General features: G+C 44.1%; 1 protein-coding gene across 1 annotated transcript; it reads left to right on the forward strand.

The window, feature by feature from the left end:
• The first annotated feature begins 11,954 nt into the window (after positions 1 to 11,954).
• RRM2 (ribonucleotide reductase regulatory subunit M2) lies at positions 11,955 to 24,009 on the forward strand. The gene is made up of 11 exons (XM_015410307.1): positions 11,955 to 12,021; positions 13,507 to 13,673; positions 14,324 to 14,389; positions 16,430 to 16,585; positions 16,938 to 17,054; positions 19,845 to 19,978; positions 20,425 to 20,519; positions 20,608 to 20,741; positions 21,531 to 21,635; positions 21,781 to 21,894; positions 22,916 to 24,009. The coding sequence occupies exons 1-11, from the start codon at positions 11,955 to 11,957 to the stop codon at positions 23,066 to 23,068; spliced, it is 1,308 nt and encodes a 435-aa protein (XP_015265793.1). The 3' UTR covers positions 23,069 to 24,009.
• The last annotated feature ends 596 nt before the right edge of the window (positions 24,010 to 24,605 follow it).

Here is a 24,605-nt window from a genome sequence, read left to right on the forward strand (position 1 = left end):
CCCCCCCATAGCTAGTGGTGGGTGTTGCCTTCTGACACACTTCCGATGATGTCAGGGGGTGTGACATATGCAAATAAGTTATGCTAATGAGTTATGCTAATGAGCTCCTGCACCTCTTTTTCTACAAAATGACCCCCTGGCTGCCACCATGCTTGAATTACCACAGTTGTTACAAATTACCAGGGGAGGCATGACATAATAAATGAAACAACTGATTACTGGCAAGGAGGTCTTCAGAATGTTTAAGCAAGCATGGACTTGCAGTGCTGGAATGAAAAACTCGGTGTCTTCACATTTATGAGATTCCATCTGTTCCACAAGAACCAGTTGCCTAAAGTCAATAGGATGTGCTGTTTAAAAATAAGGAGAGGAGAGGTTCTCCTGTTTTCATTTGAAGGTGCAATAGCAAGAACAGTAAGCAAATATTAAAAAAACTTGAAGTATTACCAAGTAATGCTAAAGCCTTAGGCCTTGGATACAGAAGCATATTCATAATAAGAAAATTGAAATATCAAAACTGAACTGGAAAGACACTATAACAGTGCAATCCCAGAGTTACTCCAGTCTAAGCCCATGGGCTTAGACTGGAGTAACTCTGCTTAGGGTTGCACTGTAATGGTCATACTTCTGCTTCAGAGTAGAATCTTCCATACTAGATACTGAATTCAGTATGGGTCACAGTAAACATGATACCATAGTTTCCAGTGGGATATCTTTCTAAGCAAAGATTACTTAAAGATTGTTTAAGGTGTTAATCAAGATCTTACAGGCATGCATATTAAATAACCCTGAGACTTTCCCCTCAAATTATTATAACAATGTTTACAAAACTGGTAGTTCAATATTAAAATATAATCCTTATATTCAGTTAGATCTGCTTATGGAACAGACCTCACAGAGTGGTACTTTACAGTTTCCTGAATAAGACCAGGGATTATTAGTAGGTCCTCCTCCACTCATTACCTATTTCTGTGTGGGTGTAACTGAGAACTGTCGCTACTCCGGCTTCCTTGGTGGCTGTACCTGTGGTATTGAAAGGGTTTCCCAAGAATGTGAGGAATGCCCTGACCTTGCAGAAATTTTGGTGGGTGTGTAAAAGAGTTTTCTTGCCAAGTTTTGGTAGACTATGAGTGGAGGGTGGGGTCTGCTCCCTTTTATTTATTATTCCTATTGGTGTGGGGTCGTATTTGTTTTTAAATCTGATGTAAGCTGCTTTGAGTCCTGTTGACTGGAAGAAAAGCAGGATATAACTCTTTTATTAAAGAAATAAGTGGCAGGCTAACCTAACCGGACTCACTGAGAAGGGACCCTGAGGTGCTCCAGCAATAGGGAGTGGCAGGTTACTTAGGTCTGCAGTCCCCATGACCACTGCTTGTGTGATTAACCGTGCCCGCCTAGATGATGGTAGGGGAGACAGAGAACAGGTTGCTGGGAGGAATAGCAGCAGATGCCAGTAACAAGCCTCATGAGAGACAGCTACACTGAGAAGGTGCAATGCAAAATGTTGAAGGTTGGTATAGCTCACATGTGAGCATCATTATTTTGCTGCTCAATTATTGGTGAGTGTTCAGAGTGATGCCATAGACTCCAGTGCTGTCGTTATCCTCTCTGTGCCTTAAAGTAATACCCAGGGGTCGTTTCGTAGAAAAAGAGCTAGGGGAACTTATTAGCATAACTCATTAGCATATGCCACACCTCCTGACATCACCGGAAGTGTGTCATAAGGCCACATCCCCTGACATCACCGGAAGTGTGTCATAAGGCCACACACCCCGCCCCCAACGGTCCTGGCCGCTGCAGGCCTTGCAGCTCCACTGCCAAGCCCCATCAGGGGCCCGGCGGTGGACTTGCAAGGCCGGCGGGAGTGCAAGGAAGCCCCGCGAAGGCATCCCTGGCCCCAGGCAGGCAAGGGTGGGGAGAGGCAGGGAGGAAGCAACTTACCCTCCCTCTTCTCCTGCCTCCTCCTGGCTGAATGAGGGCCGGAAGCGGGGCAGCCGGAAGCAGGGGGCGGGGCTTCGTCATGTGCCCCGCCCCCCGTACCTCACCCGGGGGAACTGCGATCCCCCCCGAAATGACCTCTGGTAATACCTTTCTTTATGCCTCTCTGCTGTGACATCATCACTCCCCTGGTGGCAGCAGGACACTGGTGCAGGCAGGAGTCTGGGGCTGCTCTCCCCATTATATATTTACAAGTAATTCTTTCTAAACTGCACACTCATACTGGAGACACAGAACAATCATTTCTGAAAGCGGTTTAAGGGGTTCCTGTGGTGTGCCTACATATTTCAACTGCCATCTGGTCAAAAAAGTTGATGCAATACAGAAATTTGTTTAGCAAAGGTGAGACGATACATACTGCAAACAGCCATTCAGTGGAAGCCTACATATCTTCTCAAACCATCTTCAGCCTTATAGCCAGCCCCCTACAACTTCGTCCTTCCTGAATCTTTGTTTTCACCTCCTTCCTGAGTCTTCTGCCTGTTGCCCTTCTTATATATCATCTTCAAGCATGGTAATGACTGCATTTTTCTTGCCTACTTGTTCTCTGCTGGTCTGCTCTCCCACCTTTCTGCTCTTCTGAGTTCTTGTCATAACATTCATATACTTTCACCTTTCTAAGTTGACATACGAAACTCAAAAGTGTCAAAAACAGGTTTGTTTCTTCTCTACCACACGAAAAACCTAGCGTGAGATTATCTCTTTCTTATGTATAGGAATAAATTGCATGTTTCTCAGTGGGAAAGAGATGGGTGATCAGAACCCAACCAGAGATGCCCCTCTGGTGACTGCAAGTTTGATTTTTTTTTTTAAATGGGTATAATTAAAGCAATCATAAAAATGACATCTTCCTCTTCCAGTGTTACCACATGTGACGAAACGGGGACCCACCCTCAGCCCTGGGAGACTGAGCAGCCGTTTTGTGGCTCGCAAGCCCCTGTTTACACCTGCCCACCCTGCCTGGTGGGGCTATTTCCCTTCTTTATCCGCTGCCACCACTCACTGAATTGACACCGCCTTCCTAGAGGGACAGTGAGACCCCTCTGGCTGATTTCCCAACCTGGGAAAGTGGATGTCTCAATCTTTGGGTGTCTCCTGGTGAGTTGGTAACCCATCCGGTTTGGGCCCCTTTGCATTCCCTGGCCTCCCTTTGCCTCTGGTAACATGCTGAGTGGGGAGTACTATGTGGTCAAGGCACTACCAGGCTTTATAATTTCAAAAAGAAGATTTATTTAAATTATGTACAAGTTAGACACAAAAATTAAACACAGGCACATCAACTCAACCTGGGCAGAAAATAAACACGAGCTAAATGCAATTCCTCTGTCCCCTACACACACCCTCTCTACCTGTAGAATGGGTGGCTGCAGGCCAGGATTTGCTTTCCCCCTCCTCGTAGTTGGAAACTCTGGCCCTTCACTGGACTGGTCACCAGTACTGGTAACCCTCCTGGCTGTCCACCACGATTTATAGTGGTTTGTACTGACCACGGAGTGTTGATAGCAGGAGTCCCACCTGTACGCACCCTTTGAAGCTGTTCTTCAAGCCCAGGCAAAGGCCAAGACTAAAAAACTCCCCTGAGGGGTCAAAGCCTTTATTTGGCTGGCTCCACCCCTGGGGTGGGCCCCTACTTTCCCACTCTTTTACCCTAAAGTTGCTGGGAAATGTAGGCCGGGAGGTATGCCAGCCCCATTGTTCCCTATGGAGCACCTCTCCCCTCCAGAGGACTACCAGTGTCAGCCATCTCTCCTTATTATAAAAGAGTTTTGGTGTCCCTCCTGCACATGCTCCCGCAGCCTTTCGCTTTCGCACCTGCCACTCTGAAGGATCCCCTGGCTGCATTGGCTAGCTCACTTGCCTCCATCCTGCCCACAGAGGCAGCAAGCTGGCTGGTGGCGTCTCTGGCTCACTGTGGTCTGAGCCAGCCGAGGGGATGGGTGCTCTGCCGGACGGAGGGTGAGCAGGCCCACTGGGAGAGGCGGACAAGACGCACAAGAGCCCACACACGTTTGTTGTCATCCGGGGCAGCTGACGCTGAGGGGGGAGAAGAAAAAGATGTATAGCATGTGTAGCACAGTCATGGTATGGCCCTTGGGAAGGGGGATGACGAAGAGAGGTTCTTTGTGGTTTTGACAGTCTGAGGGGAATAAGAAATGCCTGTTAACTACCTTCTGCCCCTCATCTTGTTTGAAACAGGATTTTCATAATGCCTTGAATTTTGTACTGTTCGCATGATGGGCGGGGTATAAATATGATAAATAAATAAATACATGAGAATGAAACATAAACATGTTTTAATCTGTCTTGAACTGGTTTGAGATGCATCAATATTATGACTCACCATATTTTTGATATTTGGCTAGACCTAACTCAAAATTCAAGACACTTCAGATTAGTTTAAAAAAGAAAGAAGATAATGCATAGTTTCACTGTTATTATTTATTTTAATTATGTATGACCTGAATTTCATTATGTTTAAATGTTTGGATGCTTTGGTCCTTTGTAGTCCACATGGTCAACACTATTGTCTCTGATTGTGACATTTTTTGTGATAAAATCATAGCACTGTTCTCTGTGAGAAACACAGCGCAACCTCCATGGCTCCAAGAGCACAGAATCCTCTCTTCCCATTACTCCCAAAGCTGCATCTCACCTTCCTTCTCAACAGTCTAGCAGTTTCTGCCCACAATTCATGCCTGTCAAAATTCCAGCTTTCTGAGGCAGGTTCACAAAGACATTTCCCTGTCTCTTTGGCTGCTTCCAGATGGTGTGTGAAAAAGGGCTCCCACTGCTGCAGCAGCAAACGGGTTGGGAACTTCATCCACACACACCCCCTACTCCGCTCACTGCTGCAGTGGCCTCTACCCCTACCCCTTCTTCCCTTCAAGGTTATCACACCCACATGCTCCCTGACCTGGAAACCTTCCCATTCCCAAGCGGCTCTGGCTCTGTCCTGGTGGAACAAGTGAGATCAGGGCCTCGCGGGACCTATTACAGTTCCGCAGGGTCTGTAAAATGGAGTCGTTCTGCTAGGCCTTTGGTTGAGGCGGTGGGTGTCTAATTACATCAGCCTCCCCTGCTCCACCCTGTTTTGTGCTATGTCAGCCTCATTGGTGGTGGTTTCTGCCCACATAGATCCATCTTGGGCACACATACAGGGACCATTTGTCTGTTCGCCATCTTGTGACCTAAGTCATCTGAGTTTTTCTAGGTTTTAATTGTAGTTACGCTGTAATTGTTTTTAACTGTTTTACTTGTCTGCTGTAACCCACATTGAGCCCCACGTGCAGGGGAGGGCGGGATAGAAATGCAACAAAGAAACCTTTTTAAAAAGCCCCTCAAAGGGCTAAAAGGGGTACTGGTGGAATACCTTGCTGCAGTGAGCTGCCCTGCACCATTTTGAAAGTGGAGCTTAGCTACACCCAGGGGTCATTTCGTAGAAAAAGAGCTAGGGGAACTCATTAGCATAACCCATTAGCATATGCCCCACTCCCTGACATCACTGGAAGTGTGTCATAAGGCCACACCCCCTGATATCACCAGAAGTGTGTCATAAGGCCACACACCCCACTCCCAACGGTCCTGGCCGCCAGCGCCGGCCTTGCAGCTCCACTGCCGAGCCCCATGAGGGGCCCGGCGGTGGACCTGCAAGGCCGGTGGGAGTGCAAGGAAGCCCCGCGAAGGCTCTCCCTGGCCCCAGGCAGGGGTGGGGAGAGACAGGGAGGAAGCAACTTACCCTCCCTCTTCTCCTGCCTCCTCCTGGCTGAATGAGGGCCAGAAGTGGGGCGGCCGGAAGCAGGGGGCGGGGCTTCATCATGTGCCCCGCCCCCGTACCTCACCCGGGGGAACTGCGATCCCCCGCGTTCCCCCCCGAAATGACCTCTGGAATGATCCAATCTTACCAATACAGAAATGCAACAAAATACTTCTCCTTACCTCTCTGTGGAAACTGATTGGAGGAAATCATACCAAGGGCTAGCAGACAGCCTTCTCTGAGAGTCAGCCCACAGGAAACTTCATGGCCCACATTTTGGTAGTTACTACGCTACAGCCACCAATTGCATGATTTTTGTTACTGGAATTTTTCTGTGGACCAATAAGGATACATACAAACCTACTGTACAGGATAATAGATTATTAATAGGGTGGAGGAGAAAGGGTAAGATGTCACAAATAGCATGTTGCTTCTCAAACATTTTGAATTCAGCTCCTATTTTTAAATGTATGCTTTCTTCTGATAAGTACCAGCCACCTTTTTGGGAACCAGAGATCTTTGCCCACAGCTGTGTGTGGGCAGCTTGATCTATACAAGGATGATGGGAAGGTGTATTCTCTGGGATAGGCATGAGATTCCCCAACAGGCCAAATACCAGGATGACTGCCGGTTGGGAAAACAGCATGGCAGGGGAGAGCTGAAAGCCTTTCTCCATATGCACCATCAGGAGTCGTTTCGTAGAAAAAGCGCTAGGGGAACTCATTAGCATATGCCACACACCCTGACATCACACGGCGGTGGACCTGCAAGGCCGGCGAGAGTGCGAGGAAGCCCCGCCAAGGCCCTCCCTGGCCCCAGGCAGGCAGGGGTGGGGAGAGGCAGGGAGGAAGCAACTTACCCTCCCTCTTCTCCTGCCTCCTCCTGGCTGAATGAGGGCCGGAAGCAGGGCGGCCGGAAGCAGGGGGCGGGGCTTCATCATGTGTCCCGCCCCCCATACCTCACCCGGGGGAACTGCGATCCCCCGCGATCCCCCCCGAAATGACCTCTGGCTACACCATTGCAGTTATGAGTGGGTGCAGCACTGATACTGAAGCTCCACCTGCAGCCGCCCTGCAGTCCCCCCTTTGGACTGAGTTAAAGTAGGCTTATTTTTTGTCCCAAAGGGGAAAGCCCTGGGAATGCCACCAGTCATGATGAGCACTTGTGGCTGTTTCCTTTAAATGTGGCAGTTTCGTTCTCTCCAAGTGGGGAAAAATTCCCACGCAGAAGCAGCCTTTAGTGTGCCTAGGAAGCTGTGACTGCCTTCTTCTTTGCTGTAGGAATGAATAGGTCAGCAGTCATCATAGGTAGGGTTGCCAAGTATAGCTTACCTCCACAGCGGGGGACTCCCGGGTGGATCCCGGAGCGCGCGCGCATGTGTGAAGCGCACGCCGCACGCACGCCACCAGGAAGTGACGTTATGACGCTGGGCACGCTGGGGGCGGGACCACGACCATTTGAGGGGAAACCATAGAGTTGGATGGTTGTGGCCCCGCCCCCAGCATGCCCAGCGTCATAACGTCACTTCCTGGTGACGCGCACGCCTGGGTGGGGTTCCCCCCGGGGCCCGATTCCGCGGCGGCGGAAATCGGGCCTCCAAAGCGGGGGTTTACCCGCCACCCGCCCCCACTTGGCAGCCCTAATCATAGGGGTGATGGCCACAGAAGAGAGCAAATGCCCCTTCTGTTAATTCCTGAATCACTGCAGCATAGGGCATTTCTTTGAGCCTGAACTCAGATTGCAAAGGAAGGTGAAATGCTTACTGCATTAATCAAAGCACTGCAGCATACACTTCAAAAACCCAGTGGTTTTGAACCATATGTCAAGATTGCCTGAATGTGTGCAGATGTTTCAAAGAGACACAAGCAGCAGGACTGCCAACCTCCAGGTGGGGCCTGGAGTTCTCTTGGAATCACAACTGATCTCCAGACTACAGAGACCAGTTCCCATTGAGAAAAGGGCAGCTTTGGAGGGTCGGCTATGGCATCGTATCCCTGCTGAGCCCCCCCCCCCGGCCCTCTGTAGGCTCTGTCCCCAAACCTCCAGGAATTTCCCATCCTGGAGTTGGAACCCTACCATGCAAGTGTCTTAAGAGCAATGAGAGGAACTATGGTTTGTATATGTTTGTGCCCCATGTAAGCATGTGCAGATCATGTATGGTATTAACAGGAACTTTAAATAGAACTTCTGATGGCTGCTGTTTAAAATATCTGCCTGGTACCTTTAATGAGCGCAATTGATATGTTAATAGATACAATAAAATATTAAACACTGTTTCTGCTAATTGTAAACACTGTTTCTGCTAATTGTAGAACTGAAAGAGAAATGGTCTGTTCTACTACAAGGGACCAGAGTTGAGATATATATTTGAAGGTATGCCTTTCTCTTTAAAATCCAGTATACAAGATAATATTTTAATCTATTAAAATATTTCTGGCCCATAACTATATACTTGTTTGTGGCATAAATCTAGTACCCTGCAGTGATTATGGGGTTGTACAAGTTTATGGACAATGCTCCAGCAACCATAGAAACATCAACTGCAATATATAGACAGGAGTAATCAAAACTGACTTATAATTGTTGCTTATAGCCCCAGGGAAGACAGGGAGAGGGAGCCAGGATACAAACCTAAAACTGTGAGGGTTGGGTGAGATGCCTCTTGAGAACTGTGCTCTTTTCAGGTCTAAATTTCTGCTCATTAACCTGGTTTTGCAGTTTTTAGCTCTGCAAAGTCATCTCGTGATTGACAGAAAGGCCCTTCTGAATCTAGACTTCATTTTTAATCATTGTCTGCACATATGGTGAAGGTTGGTAGGCTTTCTCATGGAACAGTCTGCTTGTGACAGGCAAAGCTGTGTAGCAGAAGGTGATCAGACTATTCAGGAAGTTTCTTGTCAATTTTGGGAGATGAAGAAGTCAAAGAGAAAGGAATCAGAGTGCAGCAACAGCACAGAATGTGTCACTGGGGGAAATGGAAGTCTGACATTTCAGTGGGCTGCTGTATGTGTGACTCACCCCAGGATGGCAACCAAATGCAAGACTTGCCTCCTGCTGCAGGGAAATCCTTTTGGAGGGGAAAATCAGGCAACTGATAGAGGGGTTGGCCTTGGTGGCCCTGATGAGGGCAGAAAGGTAGGGTATAAATCCTGTAAATAAATAAAATGTAGCCAAAAGCAAACCTAATTTACAAAAAATGGTTTTCAAAGAGAAAAAAATCTACTAATTTCTTTAGCTGATATAAAACAAATAATAAAACCAACAGTTGCCTATGCTGAAAACAGAGTCACTAGGTTGTGAGAGCAAATGCCATATCTTAGAGGCAGGGCATGACTGCATATATTGGTTGCGCATGTCATAATTTTGCACTTGATGGTCACATGCTAAAAATGCCAAAGCTGAAATGCTCTTTTTCACCCAGAATGTAAATTGTGTATACACACCCACTTGTACTAGGGATAGAGAGACAGAAAGAGAGAGAAATAACGACCCTAGTGAAAACAAAGGTAAAGATTGTGGGGGAAATTAGGGAGTACTAATATAGACAAAAGGCTGCTCTTCCTTATTCGTGTTCTACATGATGACTCCACCCTACGGGTGAGATACACTCCATTGGGACTCCTCACAGAACCTATTAACATTTGCAAGGGAGTAAGACAGGGCTTGGCCCCTTGTAATGCAAGATTCTTATCAACCGAACTGGATTCTTTGGGCTGAGGGAAGCCTTGAAAGAACGAGTCCTTTACCGGGTGCTCTTTTGTTGCAGACCATTGATCAAGCAAAATCTACAGTTAGGCAAAGGATCTGTGACATGGAACGTCAGCAAGATTTAATGAAGTCTCCTGGCTTCAGGACACCTAAGAAGACAAAATACATCATGTCAATGGCCAAATATCTTAAAACCTTAGAGTCCCCCTCTTACAGGAGGGCTTTTACACTGGCCATATGTAATGCCATGCCCTCCATGATCTTGGAAGGGAGATATAAGAAGATCACATACTCAGAAAGGATTTGCCCTTGCCCCCTGGCAGAGGTGGGGACAATGGGACATGTTTTCCCCCCCATTGCCCTCTCTATAAACAAATTCGTGTTAACACCATTTTTTCCCTTGTAGACAGTCCTGTGGTAGGGGCAGACAAGAATTGTTTAGATAAGTTATTAACAGAGGAAATTTCAGTTATCACTAAGCTAACTGCTAGATTTTGTGATTAAAGTGCGCAGTAAAGTTCAGTCCTGCCCCTTTGAGCCTTGACTTAGTTTCCTTCAGGGGTCTCTTATACAGCTCTGGTTCCTCTTAAATACCTTGGTTTAAATTTTAAAAATGGTCACTTATGTTATGTTATGTATTTTATAATCTATTTCCCCCTTTTTAATATAATATATGGTTTTTTGTAAATTATTTTATTCCTATATTTTAACTGGAGTTTTTAACTTGTATATTTGAATACCTGAACAATGTTTGTTTTTGTTAACTAGATCTGGTCATGGACTGTAATATAATAAAAGTGAAGTGAATTGAACTCTTATCTAAAACTTTTGTCTATCAATTCCATTTAAATTTAATCAATTCAAAACCCAGATGCAAGCGCAAATGCCCAGAGCACTCATGAACAAAACAGTGAAATCTTCTTGAACTCCAGCTAAGAATGACAATTGCATTACTCAGCATACAAAGCCAGGCACCAAAACGGTATGCATTACTAGATTTAAACAGGAGTTTTTAATTTCACTGTTGCACCTCTGAGAGTTTGTTCATGGGTCTCAGGGTCTGTCTCTTGTTATTTTTATTCTAGAAAAACATATGATTTTGCCCTTTGCCAAAGAAATCTCATGCCGTTTGAGCCACATACAGTGACCTTTCTTAAACACTGTGAAACTACAGCTAGGGGGGGCATCAAGGGTTGCCATCTACCAAAGTTCATTGCCCAGCAGAGGACTCACTATCTCCAGCCATCTCCTCCAGGTACTCCTTTGACCAGGAAATGGAAGGTTGTCCCAAAGGTCCATGTAATATCACAGGAACTTCTGGGGCAATCTGGTATTCCCTGGTAGAAGGAATAATGAAAGGAGATGAGCTCTTTTTAAAAACCTGTTAGTGGGGGCACATCTAGAGAGAAAGAGCTGTCCTCCACTTTCTCCAGCATAGCTGCCACTGAGGGAGGAAAACTACACGGAGGAGCCCAAGGGCCTCTCTAAACCCGCAGCTATCCCTGTTCACCTCTCCCTTCCCACCCAAGTGTAGGAGACGTTCCATGGCCCCTTCAAAATCTCATTGGGTAGACATGCTGTCCCTGGTAACCTGTGTACCTGTTTTTTTCTCACCCAATTTCTTTATGAGCTCATAATCTCTGGCAAGTTTTTATACCTTTGACACTGCTTCTCCCTACAGCTTCTGCGAGCACTCTTGCCCCTTTGCTCATCTCTTGTGTTACTCATTATTATTATTATCATTATTATTACACTGAATTTCTGAATCACCCCATACCTGAGTACGACAGGCAATTTACAACAGGTTAAAAACATACAAATACAATTTAAAATCGATAGATCAACTAATCCTAGTTACACAATCTCCAGATGGCATCTATAATTTAGTCTAAAACCTGCTCTGGTCTGTTCTTCTGTCTCATGGGCAGGTTAGGAGGCTGAAGCGGTAAGATGGGGAAAAAAAAGAAGAGGAGGGTGCCAGCCAGTGTTCCCTCTAAGCTGAGTTAGTGTGAGCTAGCTCACAGATTTTTAGCCTCCGACTCACACACTTTTGTCTTAGCTCAGGAAGGATGGCTCCAGTCCAGAGCAAACGAATTTATGCAGTAGCCAAAATGCTTGCTCATAACTTTAATGCCAGTAGCTCACAAGGTAGAACTTTCGCTCACAAGACTCCACAGCTTAGAGGGAGCATTGCCAGCTATGATGGAAAATCGTTGCTGTCCTCTACCAAAAGCCTGGCGGAACATTTCTACCTTACAGGCTCTGTGGAATTGCATTAAGTCCCACAGGGGCCTGATGGAAGTTGGCAGAGAGTTCCACCAGGTCAGAGCCAGCAGATTGCTCTCAGCTGAGCATAACGCTCTCTCAGGGACATACCAGAGGAGACAGTCCCAAAGATATGCTGGTCCCAGGCCTTAAAGGTCAGTACCAGCACCTTGAATCTGACTCGGTATTGCACTGGAAGCCAGTGTATCTGGCACAGCACAGGTTGCATATGTGCCATCTGTGGCGTCCCCATCAGGACGTGCACCACCGCATTCTGGATCAGCTGGAGTTCCCAGGTCAGTTTCAGGGCAGCGTAGAGTGACATGATTGTGTGGAAGAGAAAATAACTGGCTATCTTCCCCCTCCTTAATATAACCAGGGCAAAAACATTTTTGATTCAGTGAAATTATGTGTGTGGGGGAGTGCCATATCAGCTCTCCACCCTCTAAAGGTTGCCACCTCCAGGTTGGAAAATACCTGGAGATTTTTGGGGTGGAGCCTGAGGGTGGAAGAGTTTTGAGAGGGGAGGGACATTAAGCAGCCATTTTCTCCAGGTGAACTAATCTCTGTTGCCTGGAGATCAGTTGTGAGTGAACCCAGGAGATCTCCAGCCAACAACTAGAGATTGGCTACCCTCCCACCCACCAATGTTTTTAGATACAAAAGGCACATTAAGAACTTGTCACAGAACTCAAAACGCCACATCTAATACACCCTACATTTCCCCAAACAGTTTATTACTACCAGGAAAAAGGGCCATTGCAATGGCGAGCAACATCTGGAATCTGGAGGCCATGGGCCCTGCTGGCTGTGTGGTGCCTGGGCCTGATAACATATAGTTCCAGATGAGAAATGAATGAAACGGAGTCTCCCTTTACAGAATAAGGTGTCAGTGTCTCTTCCAAGACCAATCTTTAGATTTCTTAAAAAATTAGATTTTGCCTTGAGACTTTATTTTCCATAGTGAAATAGTCTATACCTTTCCCTATACGTAAAAGCATCTTTGGTGGGTAGAGTTCAGCCCTCCCCCCGATCACCAATCAACTCCCGCCGGCTGCATTCTATTAAAAAGTAAGTTGTCATGAAAAAGAATCACTCAGTCCTAAAAATTCTGGAGGAGCGACCCTGTTAATCTGTTGCAACGAAACCCGAACACCTTAAAGACTAACGCGTTTTGAGTTCATAGGGACTCATCGTACGGAGGAATCCTGCAACTATCCCCTTCTCTACATCTCAGAACACCTTCCAAACTATTCTGCAACCTTATAAAGCAAAGAGCTTACTTCAGAATAGCCCTACCGAGCCGTCAAGATAACACAGAGACTGTGCGATTCTCCTAAGGAAGAAATTCGGACGTACTTCTACCAATAGAGAAACAAGAGGAAGCGGACGCTACAGCCAGACCACAACAGCTTGCGATAGTTCTCCGTCCAATCGGAAACGCCAAAGGCTGACGGACAGCTCAGGATAGAGGAATCGTAAAGCGCGAAACTCTTTTAGGCCAATCAGAACGCCTGGGGAGGGAAAGGTCTGGCAATTCAGCAGTTCCCGCGTTTAGCAATCTTTTTGTTGTCTGCTTTATCCCTGGGCCAATAGCTGAGCAGACGGGGAGGAGCTGCGCCTCATCTTCTCGCGGTTATATTTTTTGGAGGGCCCACAACCGGCCAATGGCAGAGAGACGAAGGAGAGTTTGTGCCGTGATTGGGCGTCTGTGTGTTCTGGCGCCAAGTTCGAAGCCCATATAAAGCGGCAACTAGGCCGGCTTTTTCCTTTGTCGCTAGCGGACTTTGCGGAATTCCGACCGATCTCTTCGTTTCTTTTTCTCTTTCCCGCCGTGAATAAAATGCTGTCCTCCCGCCACCCGCTCTCGGCTCGCAACGAGCAGAACCCCACCTCGCCCCGTGTGTCGCCGCTGAAGAAATTAGCCTTAAGCGAGAAGGAGAACACGGTGAGTGCGTTCGAGCGGCCGGATAGAGGGAGATGATCAGGCCATGGGGGAGGGAGGGAGGGAGGGGGCCATCGTGCCAGTGCCTTAACGAGCAACAAACCTTTTTCTCCCTTCGCCCGTGTAAGTAATTGAGTAGTCTCAGGTGAGTAGCCGTGTTGGTCTGAAACCACAGAACAAAGTTTGAGCGGCATTTTTAAAGACCAACTAAGTGTAATTCTGGGTAGAAGCTTTCGTGTGCATGCACACTTCAGATGAATGTTTCTGATGAGGTGTGCATGCACACGAAAGCTTCTACCCAGAATTACACTTAGTTGGTCTTTAAAAATGCCGCTCAAACTTTGTTCTGTGGTTTCAGACCAACACGGCTACTCACCTGAGACTACTCAATTACTTACACGGGCGAAGGGAGAAAAAGGTTTGTTGCTCGTTAAGGCGTTCCCGCGCGGTCTGTGTATTGCCAGCCAAATGAAGCGTCTCCTGCTCTTTGAACAGTTTGCGCCACAACAGATGGGTGCCGCGACAATCGTGGCATTCCTTGTAATTGCGGTGGGTTTCCTTTTCTAACGGGGGCAGCCTCTGAGGTCCCCCCACCCCCGCCGCTCAGACTTGCTGGGCTGACCGCCGTCCCTCTCAATCGTCTTGTCTTCCAGCCTCCATCGCTCAGCACAACCCGGGTCCTGGCTTCCAAGACAGCGAGGAAGATCTTCCTAGACGCGGTGAGTCTACGCTGGAAGATGGGCGGGGGGCTTTGCGATGAAGGGGGAGGGGGTGGCGTCCCTCCTGGCCACAGTTTCCGGTGAGGAAGGGCCTGTTCCCGCCATCACCCCCTCATTTCACCCGGTGTTGCTGATCCTGGGGCGGGGCGGACTTCCTTCTCGGTTTGGCGCCAAATGCCCCGTTCAAAAGAGTCGGAAGTTTCCTCTTTGGGCAACGGGAGCACAAGGTGTGTGTGTGTGTGCGGGATTAATCTCTTTAAAAGCCTTTGTGCCTTGATTTATTATATGGATTCAAACTATTTTCTGTGCCTGCGTTCGACTGCCATTTGAGGGGTTTTTCCCAAAACGCTAGATCTGACCAAAGGAACTCCTCATTCCTTTGTTTGGAAAGTTTTACCGACAAGCTCCTGCTTTATAAAACTGCAGTGGCTCCTAGGCCATGGTGGAAAGTGTCAAGTTCCAGCTGTCACATAGAGACCCTTTGGAGGTGGTTTGCCATTGCCTCTGGGTAGGTGGTCTCCCATCTATGGGCTAACCAGAGCCAATCTTACTTAGCTTTTGAAATCTGACCAGGTTTCCATAGCCTGGACCTTCCTCTAAGTAGAGAAGGATTTATAAACTGTGAGATAGGTGGAGTATTATGTAGCTAGCTTCCATAGGCCTTAACAGTCCTATGAGGTAAGGTAGGCAGTAAGCAAAAAAAAAAAAAAATCAGTTTAATTGCTGAGTTTAGGACCTGAACAGTTAGTCTTCTAATCATTTTCCTGTTATTGTCCCAAGTTTACATATTGCTTCCTGTGTATCAGACATGATAATACCATCCCCATTCTTGCCACTCCGTAAATTACCTGGTCCCTAATGATTGTTTTGTCTCCTTTTTTAACTTACTTGAATTTCCCCCCTCTGTTCTGAGAAGAAGTAATTTTGGTGTGGAATTTCATTGACCAATTCTTTCATTTAATATTTAATTTGTTAAAAAAATGTATAAATCCTGATGCACAGTGAGTCAAGGAGATTAATAAATCTACACATCCTGCATACAGTTCAGTGAGATAAATGACTATTAATGGACCTGTACATTGTACTTAAAAGACTCAGGTGACTACACATACTTAATAATAACTGAGCAATATATATTTATATATACACACATACACATTAACACATAGGTATTGTTCCATGTAAATCTGATAATATGTCAGTTTTGTCAGCGTAAGCTGCCATACACGATTAAACCAATCATAACTATATGGGATGTTCTTTTTCCAATTAGCAGCTATATCCATTTATGTGGCAGTAACCAAACTCAAGACCAGTTCTACCAGGGAAATAATACTAAGTAAGGTCTTTTTATTTTAATTTCTATTCTAATTTCTGCTTAAGGTGATAGACGTATGAACAGTACTAGATACATAGATAAACAGACAGACCAGTTCCATATCTGAGAAAAATATGTACTCTTTCAGAAAACCTTCAAAAATCACTTTGGATTGAAGGGAATATGACTTCTTAGCATTTGATTAATAAAACCGAATAACATATTGCTAGACAGGCTGAATTTTAAAACAGGTCCAAGAGATATGCATCCAGTCTGCATTGAACATGCCACATCTCCAACAATTCTCAACATTCTTATATATCTTCACTAATTTAGGGGATGTCAAGTACTATTAGAATAATACCTTTAAGAAATTTTCCTTCATATTTAGAGAGCATCATTCCATATCTACTGTCATTCACCCATATAGATGTCTAATTCTAAACTAATTCCTGCCACCTCTCTTTGTTAATTGTGCTACACATCTTTGTTTTCCATAGGTAACTTTTGTTTCAGTCTTCTCAGTCATACTCCTCTTTCATATATATTAATGTACTTATACCCTGCTTTTCTCCCTAGTGGGAATCCAAAATGGCTTTCAGCATCTCCTCTCCTCTGTTTCATCCTCACAACGTTTCATTTTTACAAAACTTACCTGCTTCTGTTTTCATTAGCTTTCTAAGAACGGGTCAGTATATTAAATGAGGACCTTTTTTTTTTAGGATGTTCCTAAAAGTGCTAAGCTACCTTCAAACAACATACAAGACGAACCCCTGCTTCAAGAAAATCCCCGTCGCTTTGTCATCTTTCCCATTCAGTACCATGATATCTGGCAGATGTACAAGAAAGCAGAGGCTTCCTTCTGGACGGCTGAAGAGGTGTGAGGATAGAGAATTCATCTTGTAGATTTTGGCGGGGGGGGGAGATATAGTTCAATGCACAACATGTGGTTTGTGCAGGTAAGGTATTTAGGTTAAGCCCCTGTTAAATGTTCTTTGGTATTAAGTGCTGGCAAAGAGCTTTGCTCTGCCTGGGATCCTAGGGAGCTACTACCAATCAGAGTAGACTTCACTGAGCAGATTGACCAATATTCTAACTTCGTATATGGCAGATTCTTAGCTAGTGTGAGATATAAGCATGATGTGAGCAGGGAGTGTTTGGTAATTTTCTGGGTGTTTTATACATTCTGGCATGCTTTACTGCATCTCACAGTGATTGCTGTCTGTTTAGGTGGATCTCTCCAAAGATATTCAGCACTGGGAATCCTTAAAGCCTGAAGAAAAGTATTTCATTTCACATGTTTTGGCATTCTTTGCTGCAAGTGATGGCATTGTCAATGAAAATTTGGTAAGCATGTGGATAAAAAGAAACCAAGATGTTGTCTAGTCCAGCTTGTTGACCTCCTGTAAAATCTTCCATATTAATGCCTTTCCAAACTAAAAGCACCATTTATTTACTTAACTTGTAGACCTCCTTTCTCACAGACACTCAAGACAGATTACACAGTTTAAAAACAATGCAGATAAGACAATATTATACAAACCATGCAATGAATCCTGGCTTCAAGGTTATGAAAACACTCCAAACATAGAATATACAGTGAACAATGTCATGTCAGTTTCAGAGCCTATAGCACTATTCCCTTTGCATAAACACCCTCTTAAATAATTCTGTCTTATGCATTCTGTGGAATGATAAAAGCGTGAGGCCTTCCTGATCCCTTCAGGTAGGCCGTTCCACAAGGTGGGTGCCACACCAGAAAAAACTGAGGTAAAAGCAGTTGATTTTATGCATAACAGGATGATCCACAGGGTACACACCAGATGCATGAGCAAAGGTGCCTTAAGCCAAAGGTGGTAGGGTATTTTAAGCAGATGTTCACAATAATAATAATGTGCTGCCTGAGAATGTAATACAGCAAGCTAGTCCTTACTGATGTGCCCTCATGCAACTAAATGAGATCAGTTATGGCCAATCTACACATTACAGCTGCCGTGGGAAAGCTACTTTAAACCTTTCGAAATGTCAGCTTCATTGTAAGTAGCTTATGTGGAGCATCTTACAACAAAGAATAATAGTTGTTTTCTCCATATCATCTTTCCTTTGAATCTGGCTTTGAGATCAAGAAGGAATGCAACAAATTGGGTGCTTTTCAGTTTTGAAGGGAAGATGGCTTAGGGGGCAGATATGTTAGAGGTTTATGAAATACTTAACTGAATTGTGGAATTCACTGCCAGTGATGTAGCAGTGGACACCAGCATATATACCTTGAAAAGAGGGTTAAGGAGATACATGGAAGATAGGTTCATCGTTGGTGAGTAAAGGGAACCTCTGTCTACAGAGGCCGCAAACCTGTGAATACCTGTGCTAGGAGGTGGCATCAGTGGAAGGCTATTCCCTGTTGACCCTTCAGGGCAAATGGTTCGTGGCTGTATGAACAGAATGCTGGACAAGATGGGCTGACCCAGCAGGCACCTCTTATGTTTATGTTTTTAAGACTCACCAGCTATTCCCAGATAAGACTCTTCTTGGACTTCTAGGTATATTACCACTTGTGAATGGTATCTGCCTTAGAACAGATACTGCAGACAAATTGCCACGTTTTTGTTAAATGATTGTATTTCAGTAAATATCACCTTGATGCATGCAACCGAAAACAAAACATTAAAGCATTGTCCAAGTTTTTGGAACTGATTGCCGTAGGAATAAGCTACAACTAAATAATGGGATGTAGTACAGAAAACTGCTACCTTATCTTTTTTACTATGTGAGCAGCTTTCAAAAGTGATACTCCATAATGCAAATCATACATACTTCAAAATCTTTACATTCTTCAGTTTATTTGCTTAACATATTTCTTCTGCTGACAGGTACATTTGGCTGCTTAGTCTGTGTCTCTAGGGATAAAAATTGAACCTTGGCAATTTTGAGAACTTCTGAGCAGTTTCTGTTAAGAGATCTGGGATAATTTGTGGCACGTGAATGAAATCTTCCTTCAGATGTTTATATTGCTGGAAGGCAGCTCCCCATAAGTACTGTGTTCAAATTGGGCTTCATATTGGTTAGAAGTGTTTGCAAAATAGGGGCAGCTTTTGTAGGTAGGCCATTTCTTTCTCTAACCACTAGATTTTGGTTGCTGCAGTGTTTTACTTCTGCTTATTTTAACCTGATCCAAAAGTATATACAGAAAGTGCATGTGGAAACAGACATGCTATAGCCATGAGAGCAAGTGTGTATAAGGCTGGTTCATGTACAGGTTGATCACTAGATGATTGTAGTGTGTGTGAATGGGCCATCAGAGAGAGCTTTCATATCAGTCAGTGCCAGAGTAATCAAGTGGTGTGAGAGCTTAGTGCACAGTTAAATATATTAAAATCTGGTTTAAAACATTTTCCCCCCTGGAATCAGGAAACATGTGGAGGATATAGGAGAAATTCTTGGGAAGTTTGCTCTTTTATCTGGAGTAGTTTTGCCATTTGTAAAAGTGTTTGGAAGTTTCTGAGCTCCACAGAACTCTTGAGCAAAAGGAATACTAGACCACAATGAGTTGCACAGGCCTTTGTTTTTTAGGTTAACCGCAGTGAATTATTGGGATGAAGGAGAAGTGCATATAACATATCTGTAGGTTTCTGTTTAACCTGTTAGCAAAAAGTGACATGTTGCTGTGGTCCATTGCTGATTTCCAGTGTATTTTACTAATACTTTATCTGAGTATTAAACAACTTTGCATATGTTGGTTCAAAAACAAGCCCCCAAATAAATATGCAATTACTCTAAAATGGGAGAGATGCTTTGTAACTTAAATAACATTATGTGTCTCAGTTAATTACTCTCAGCATTTCACAATTAAGGATACATATGCCAATCTCCAATTTTGACATTTATTTATTTCACTATATTTTCTCCTGGAATTGAACCCAAACAAATGGTAACCATAATAACTAAGCTTGTTATTCCTGTTTGGTCCTTGAAACAGTTAAGCATCTTCATCCCTCTACCTATCTGTATGAACTGGTAATTTTTATTTCACTGTATTTGAAGAAGTGTGTGTGCATACAGAAGGTTATACCTTGAATAAAACCTTATTGATCTTATAGGTGCCACTTCACTCAAACTTTGTTATAATGTGTCCTGTAGGTGGAACGATTCAGCCAGGAAGTACAGGTCACAGAGGCTCGCTGTTTCTATGGGTTCCAGATTGCTATGGAAAACATCCATTCAGAAATGTATAGTTTGCTTATTGACACTTACATCAAGGATCCCAAAGAGAGGTTGGTTCTGTTTTGAGATACTTATGGCTTGCTATTCCTGGATTGACATTTTCCAGTAAATGATCGCACAAATAATACACATGCTAACATGTTTAGTCCTCCTTGGCTCTTAAGAAAAAAACACTGAGTTCTGCATTATTTCAAACCATGATTTTCAGATAGTTGAATGAGTTTTGCACAACATCCTTTTGGAAAGGTATCTGTTGTCTGCTTGGAAAATGTACATACAGCTGTTATGTAAAGATTGTTTGATACTTTTACTACTGTCTAGGCCATTAAAAGATAATCTTGGCTGTGTAGCTTAATCTTTTCCACAGTGTGGTTTCTGTAGCTTTATCATGTAACCTAGGGTCAAATTCCTGTGAGTTTGTCAGCCTAATCTACCTTAAAGGGTGGTTGGGAGGACTGCTAATTGTGTATTTAATTGTATCATGCTATGCTTCCAGGGAATTTCTGTTCAATGCCATCGAAACACTTCCGTGTGTTAAACAGAAAGCTGATTGGGCTATGCACTGGATTGGGGATAAACAGGCCAGTTATGGTAAGTGTCACTTGGGCTGTCCTTTCTGTTTACGTTTCCAGTACAACAGGTGACATTGTAAAATCAGTGTTGATACTTGTCCCAACAGGAGAACGCATAGTTGCTTTCGCTGCAGTGGAAGGTATCTTCTTTTCTGGTTCTTTTGCATCAATTTTTTGGTTGAAGAAACGGGGGCTGATGCCCGGACTCACTTTTTCCAATGAACTCATCAGCAGAGATGAGGTAAGTCTCAGATTCCTTTGATCCACTGTGCACTTTAGTTGGGAGAATCTCACATTTAACTCAGTGGCATTTTTAAATCAATATGTTGAAGACTGTGTTACATGGTTCCTACCAAGCTGTGTAATAACATGCTTCACAGCATCTGATAAACCCTTGAATGAGCAGTAGTTTTTGTGAACCAGAATTCTGTTACAAAGCTCAGTGCTTGGGAGTCAAACTTTTATAGAAGATGAAAATGACTTAAGGCTGTTTTGTTATTAACAATGGGAAGACTGAATTCATAATGGGTAAAATAGCAGAAAGTCACAAACATAACACGTTAAGGGGAGATATCTCCAATTTTACAGAAAGCTGGTTCCCAGTCTTGACATATTTTGCCTCAAGTGAAATCATTCCAAATAATGTTGAATATCAAAAAATGTTAACTTTCTGACATAATGATAACGTTTTAGTACTTGGCAGTTTATGTCCTTGTTGTTGACTTTTATGCTCCTACCAATATATTCATTATCGGCTATTATCCCCAGTTTAATCTGTTTATCTATTTAATGTGTTGTTTTGATTTTGGTACCCTGTTGATTCAAATCTGTTTTCTCTTTATTGTTTGCAATTGTATACTAAAATAATTTAAAAAAAAACAGTGGGGAGACTGAAGAGTGCCTAGGTGCTGATGTGTAACTCATACAGAATCTCTTCCTTTCACTCTAGATCTTTCGGGTTTGCTGGTAATTTAGAGGTAGCATTCTTCATAGCTATTCTCTGAAGTATCTTCCAATTATTTTTTTCCAGGGTTTGCACTGTGATTTTGCTTGTCTGATGTTCAAACACCTGGTACACAAACCATCTGAGGAGCGAGTGAGAGACATCATCACTAATGCTGTCAGGATAGAACAGGTAATTGGCAGTTTTTTTCTGGTGGTGGTGAAAAAGCACCTGCATCAAAGTATGGAAAGCTTAAAACTTAGCGGGGGCATTAAGTTATAAAGTTATGGATAGTACAGCATTTGCATACTAAGTCACTTTGTTCACTTAAATGCAGGAGTTCTTGACAGAAGCGCTGCCTGTAAAGCTAATTGGCATGAATTGCACTTTAATGAAGCAGTATATTGAATTTGTAGCAGACAGACTGATGCTGGAGCTTGGTTTTAACAAGGTAAGTTCTGTGCAGTTTGTCTCCTAAGGAATGCAGTTTGTTACATTTAGGGCCTGCTTTTCCCATTAAGCAATTGCTACTTGGCTCATTAGTGGTTATTTTGGTTTTCACAAGGCGCTTACACAGGTGTGTGGCTTATTTATTTCAATTTAGAACATGCCAAAAGGCACTCCAGATGAACATGGTCCTAAAATGTAATCTTTTCGGGGGATGGCTTCTTTTTTTCTACTGCTGCTCATTCATTGTGAGAGATGAGTGTGCTTCTTGCCACAAAGATCTTAAAGCCTCTGGGTACTCTATAGACCCTTCCAAGAAGAACAGCAGAATACAAATGTTAAAATGACAGTAATTCAGAGATTGGCTAACTTAGCCTTTGCATGATAATTTTCTGTACTGGAATCCCTGTGGTCTGCTAGTGTTAAACTTTAGAAAGAAAGAGTGCATGTTCTAGCAGTTGAAGTATAAATAAGGCCTGATCTACACATATGCTGGAATGGGGCAATGGAACCTTGAGGTGGCAAAAAAAGTCTCCTGGGAGAAGACAAGTGCCTAATACTGTCAGACCCAAAGCCCACTCAAGATAAAAGCACGTAACATGCTAAGCGAGATGGAAATGGTCTTGGAATACAAGTTTTCTGCCTTGAAAGCAAATGCATTTCTAATGCAGCAAGCCACACTTGGAAGGCATGTCTGTCTTCACTCCTTCAGTCCAGCAACTACAATGTGTTTGAAGGCCTACTGGAAAATAAACTGCTAGTGGGACTGCTGAGTACTCAGCAAGCTTTCATGGAAGAGTGGGGATTCGAACCCGCATCTTCACATATCATAGTCCCAACAATCTAATCAGTATGGAAGTTATATTTTAAAACCCAGGGAGCTGTAGTGGGGGGGGGACACAGATGGAATAGAAAGATGAATAGAAACTAGAGGAGAGCAGAACATAAATTAAAATGTAGTTTGCTTGGAACAGATAAAAACTTGTGCGAGTTTGGATCCACATGTTGTCACTTTCTTTTTTCAGATATTCAGGGGAGAGAATCCATTTGACTTCATGGAAAATATTTCCCTGGAAGGCAAAACCAACTTTTTTGAAAAGCGTGTAGGAGAATATCAGAGGATGGGAGTGATGTCAAAACCCACAGATAACTCTTTCACTTTGGATGCCGAATTCTAGATGCAGAAGGACAGTCTCCAGCTAAGCTTGACAACTGCTAGCTGTGTTTGCCCTATGGCCCTCAACATTCGTTCTTGCATGTGTGCTGGTACTTTAGAAACGTTTGTGTAGCTAAAGCAGGAAAGCAATTAAGGGTTAACTTCAGTGTATTTTGTAACAATACAAAAGCTACTCAATCTTTTAAAAAATACTTGAAGTGGCATGCTCCATTCCCTGGTAATTGGACACCAGTAGTCCATCCACAGCAGAGCGAAGTAGAATGGGACCACTCTTTAGAACGCGACAGGGTATCTTACTTGAACTGCAGGAAGTTACAGGCTCTATGGGCTGGGTCTTATGAACCATAGGTGTAAAGCACTGGCAGCGTCAGATCTTCCCCTGCCTTCCTTCAGCAGCGACTTGAGACTCCCCGGAAACCAGTGCTGGGAAAAGATGTGTGTGTCAAAGGAAACTTGTGGACAAAAGACCTTGATGGATTGCAATAAGGAGAGGGGGAGTCTGGTGAAATCACCTCCACCACCTCCTTTCTACTAGCAAATGGAGTGCTGCAGAACAAGGTTTCCATCGATGCAGGATTGCTCACAAGGTTACTGTAACCCCCCCCTGCATCAGCTTTTTGGGAGTCTTAAAGCTCTGAGAGGGGAAGGTGGGTGAGATCCAGGAGCACGTTACACTCACAGTTCATAGGATGCAGCCTTCTGTAACTACATCGCCTCTTAGCTGGTTTTAAGTTTATTTACTCTTTTAATAGTTTGTACGTAAACCTGGCACTTTAAATAAAGGTCTGGCCTGCGATTCCTGGAAAAGGCTGGCCATGCATGTGAGTTTAGAATAAACTCTTTTTAGACTTCTGTTTGCTGTAACTTGGTTGTTGTACTCTTATTTTACCTGTGTAAAATTGTACGTGCTGAAATGGAAAACCATTTTGAACATGTGTAGCTTCTGACAAAGTACTTAAATGGCCTTGGAGTGGAAGCAAAACTCTAAATAAAACTCCAGTTCAAGTGCTGGATCAAAATGTTTGGCTGTCAATGCTTTTCCAGCTAGTGAGGAAATCAGCCCTTTCTCTGCCTTAATCCTCTGCATAGGTTCCCCTGTCTCCCTGGAGCTGCCTTTCACGGAAATCAGTGAGCTGCAGTAGAAGGGGGAGTTGGGTGGGTGGAAGTATGGTGTCATTTGGTCTGGATACAACCCATGGTTAATGGCTTTGGCAACAGACAATGAAAAGAAAAGTTAAAAAAACTCCAGTCCATTAGGTGTGCTGACCTTAAAAGAAGGTTTTCTGGTAACCATTTCTTATCCTTTAGCAATGTGGTGCTTCCCAGATTTATACACTGTTCCTTTTTGGTTTATGATCCTCATAGTGTGACTGAGGACTGAGTGAAGTATTCTACAAAGTCTGCAGTGAATGTAAGGTCAATACGAGGGTAACTTTGGTCTGAGAAGACTTGGATTACAAAAGAATGCAGATTCTTGAGATCTACAACTTTGAATGCAGTAGCTGGGGGGGGGTAGTAGAACTTGCTAGGTTTTGCTG

Source organism: Gekko japonicus, unplaced genomic scaffold (genome assembly GCF_001447785.1).
Source record: "Gekko japonicus isolate JY-2015 unplaced genomic scaffold, Gekko_japonicus_V1.1 scaffold1325, whole genome shotgun sequence".
In the NCBI taxonomy this organism is placed as follows: Eukaryota; Metazoa; Chordata; class Lepidosauria; order Squamata; family Gekkonidae; genus Gekko; species Gekko japonicus.

Excerpts from the sequence above, each read along its gene's own strand:
- RRM2 (XM_015410307.1), top strand. The coding sequence starts at position 11,955 with ATGTGCCATCTGTGGCGTCCCCATCAGGACGTGCACCACCGCATTCTG. Across the intron at positions 20,520-20,607 it reads GGATAAACAGGCCAGTTATG|GAGAACGCATAGTTGCTTTC; the intron begins GTAAGTGTCACT and ends TTGTCCCAACAG. Across the intron at positions 20,742-21,530 it reads AACTCATCAGCAGAGATGAG|GGTTTGCACTGTGATTTTGC; the intron begins GTAAGTCTCAGA and ends ATTTTTTTCCAG.